This window comes from Sorex fumeus, unplaced genomic scaffold, assembly GCF_029834395.1.
Source record: "Sorex fumeus unplaced genomic scaffold, SorFum_2.1 ptg000142l, whole genome shotgun sequence".
NCBI classification, from domain to species: domain Eukaryota; kingdom Metazoa; phylum Chordata; class Mammalia; order Eulipotyphla; family Soricidae; genus Sorex; species Sorex fumeus.
In genome coordinates, this window is record NW_026606199.1 from 4,300,284 (window position 1) to 4,303,529 (window position 3,246).

General features: G+C 64.6%; 1 protein-coding gene across 1 annotated transcript; it reads left to right on the forward strand.

Moving 5' to 3' along the window:
• The first annotated feature begins 320 nt into the window (after positions 1–320).
• On the forward strand, positions 321–2,946 carry PRAP1 (proline rich acidic protein 1). The gene is made up of 5 exons (XM_056106713.1): positions 321–328; positions 2,050–2,113; positions 2,243–2,280; positions 2,469–2,566; positions 2,723–2,946. The coding sequence occupies exons 1-5, from the start codon at positions 321–323 to the stop codon at positions 2,944–2,946; spliced, it is 432 nt and encodes a 143-aa protein (XP_055962688.1).
• Positions 2,947–3,246: the final 300 nt, after the last annotated feature.

The following is a 3,246-nucleotide window of genomic DNA, read 5'->3' on the forward strand; positions in this document are numbered from 1 at the left end:
CAGGGTGCCAGCAGCTCAGGGGCAGGGGTATGGGGGTGTGGGCGAGGAGGAGGCCGGTGGGCAGGGCAGGGTTGTTGGCGCCGGTGATGGGGAGGCTGAGGAGGTGTGGGAGGGGCAGGGGTGTGGTGTCCAGGTGACGGGGAGGCAGGTGGGCAGGAGGGCAGAGGTGTGGCTGTGCGGGCGATAGGCCCTTGCTAAGTGACATCAGGGGCTGGCCTGACCTCTGCCCAGACACACCCAAGGGCCAGAACTTGCACCGCACAAGGACCAGCTCAGGGACATCGGCCTCAAGTCTGCTCTGCCCCAGGAAGGGACCCACCATGAGGAGGTAACGCCACAGACCCTAAGCCTGGCCCCCACGGTGGTTCTGAGCCTCCCGGGCGTGGGCCTCTGGGTGGAGACGGGGTGTCTGTCGGGAGGGACCGTGGGCCCACTCAGGAGCAGGCCAGGATACCCCGAGAAGGGGGTGCTGATTAGGGCGGGTGGGGGTGAGCAGTGGCCTAGAGTGGGGGCTCGGGGTCTCCTGCCAGGCCCTGGACAAGGAGCCACGGCCTGTGCTAGGGCCTCCAGCAGGAGCCAGGTCCTGCCCTACCTCGGGATCCGGCCTGGACAGGGCCCAGCCATCCTGGCTGTCAGGATCTCTCCAAATGCATGGAACCCCAAAGGTGGTCTGTCGAGGGCTGTCCCAGGCAACAGCACATGTGAGATGCAGGTGCTGTGGGGACTGGGGGCAGGCAGTGCCAGGGTCCTGGACCCTCCTGCCCAGTGCTGAGTCATCTGCGGCACAAAGGTCTCTGGTGCTCCCGGGCACTGCCTACCTTGAGTCCCAACTGTCCCTGGTGCCCTGGAACCGATCTTCCCTCAGGGCTGGGAGCGCTGCCCACAGCCCTGCTCGGGAGAAACAGAAACAAACACACCAGCTACAGTGTGTCAGGGTCGCAGCAGATGACTGCAGAGTGGGAGGGGCTCATTGAGGCATTCCTCGGCTGCTGGCAGGCACAGGCACATTCCCGCTGTGCGACTCACACACGCCTACGAGCACACATGCACATGCACACAGACACACACTCGCCACGTCAGCGCTCACACATGCGCACACGCACGCACATACAGACACACACCTGCCACTGCACGCACACACATGCACATACACACACTAGCTGCGGTGGGCTCACATACATGCAAGCACAAATGCACACAGACTCACATACATGCACACACTCGCTGCTATGGTGTGCACATGCACACACACACATACCCATGCATACATGCGTGCACACTCACACCAGCTGTGGCACTTACTGACTGGCACTTGCTCACAGGGACTCACAGTCACGGTTGAGGCCGAGGCATTTTGGAGGCTTTGGTGCTCCCATCTCTCTCACAGCAGTGCTCTCACACACTTGGCTGACGTGTGAGCCGACAGAAGGCACACACAGAGCAAAGCTGTGCACTGCATACACGTGCATGCCACACAGATGTACACACACCTGCATGCAAACATGGACATGCACAAATGTGTCCACGGCAGATACGCATACCCTGTGTGCATGCGGAATTGCACACACGCGTACACACGCCTGCCTGCATGTCCGCTGGCCTCTGCTCTCCTGACTGCCGTCCTGGGTGATGTCACAGTCACCTCTGTCCCACCTCCGCATCTGCTACCTTTGCCCTTTGCTCCACAGCCCATATGAGGCCCCGGGCCTGCTGTTCCATCAACCAACCTGGGTTCCCGGGGGTGCTGCCCTGGCACAGACCACATCCCTCCGCTGTCCCCCAGTCCTGGAACACAGTTCGGCACCGGCCTGCTGAGGAGGGGTTTTGGTGGCAGCTGGGGCACCGTCCCGCACCCTCATCTCACCCAGGCCTCAGCTGGGTGGTGCCAGTGGAATCTGCCGGGTCGGGCCACAGGCGTGGGCGAGTGGACCTGGGGACAGGGATGCGTGTGCTGACCCGAGACTCTCCCAGGACTCCCGTGGTCCTACACCATCGGCCATGCCTGGCCCTCAGGGGCCCACTGTCCCACGCTCCCTCCTCTGTCCACAGGCTCCTGTTCACCGTCCCGCTGGTCCTGCTGCTCTGGGAAACAGGCACAGCTGCGACACCCCAGGTGCGTGCAGCTCCCCCAGGCCCTGGCGGTGCTGGGCCAGTGCACGGACACATGTCCACGAGGTCAGGGGGGTGGGGTGGGGGTGGTCTCACGCTCTGAGCATCACGCCAGGCCACACTTCTCTCTCAGGCCCTCAAGACCGGGAGCCCCAAGCAGGACACAGTGAAGTGAGTGTCCCCTGCAGAGTGGGAGTGCTGGGGATGAAAGCTCTGGGGGGATGGCCAGTCCCCGAGTCCCTACATGGCCAGACGGTCTCCCCAGGGTGGGCGCGGCCTGGCTGCAGGTGAAGGGAACAGCTGTGCAGGGCACCCCTGCCCCGGCTCTCATGCTGGGCTGTGACTTGCTGTGTTTGCAGGGCCCCGGCACCGCTCGGGGAGGACCATCCGCTCTGGGGCCTGATGCACTTGGGGCTGCTCCCGGCCATGAAGCTCCTCGCTGAGGCCCAGCAGCAAGGTGAGGGTCAGCCCTGGGTCGGGGACAGGGTAAGAGTTGGCCCTGGGTGGGGGATAAGGTGCGAGTTGGTTCTGGGTGAGGGAAGTGGGGGTCTGCTGGGGTTGGGGTGGGGCCTGAGCCTGGGAGGGATGGGTGACCCGTCCTGCCTGTCCCCAGGTACTGTGACCACCATGGACTCGGAGGACCCCCTCGCCAAGCTGCGGACCCCCCTGCAGGGCCCTGAACCGGACCGGGACCCCCTGCACCACTCCCTGCCCGAGGGCTCCTGGGAGGTGTCAGAACCAGAGCCACAGGCACCACTGAGACGCCTGGTGCTCGCAGGACCGGAGGAAGACCGAGACCACCTCCACCACGGGAGTGGGGGCTCCCAAGGGCAATGACCCCTCTCAGGCACAATAAAGCTGTAGAGATGGCACGTGTCTTTTCAGAGGGCCTGGTGGGGGGCTCATCCTCACCCACACCAGCACCTCCGGGTGGCGGGTGAGCCAGTAGCAGTCAGGGGAGGGAGCCCCGTGAGGGTTCCCCGGGGAATGGGCCGTGGGCAGGTGCTGGGCTGGGAGAACAAGGCAGGGTGGCTTCGACCCCCTGGCTCTCGTGCCGGGCCCTGTCCTCCGCAGGCCTGCTGTAGGCCTGGACCTGCTGCCACGTGGCTGTGTGTGGAAGGGTGCGCCGGCCTGCTG

Excerpts from the sequence above, each read along its gene's own strand:
- PRAP1 (XM_056106713.1), top strand. Across the intron at positions 2,114-2,242 it reads GCACAGCTGCGACACCCCAG|GCCCTCAAGACCGGGAGCCC; the intron begins GTGCGTGCAGCT and ends CTTCTCTCTCAG. Across the intron at positions 2,567-2,722 it reads CGCTGAGGCCCAGCAGCAAG|GTACTGTGACCACCATGGAC; the intron begins GTGAGGGTCAGC and ends GCCTGTCCCCAG.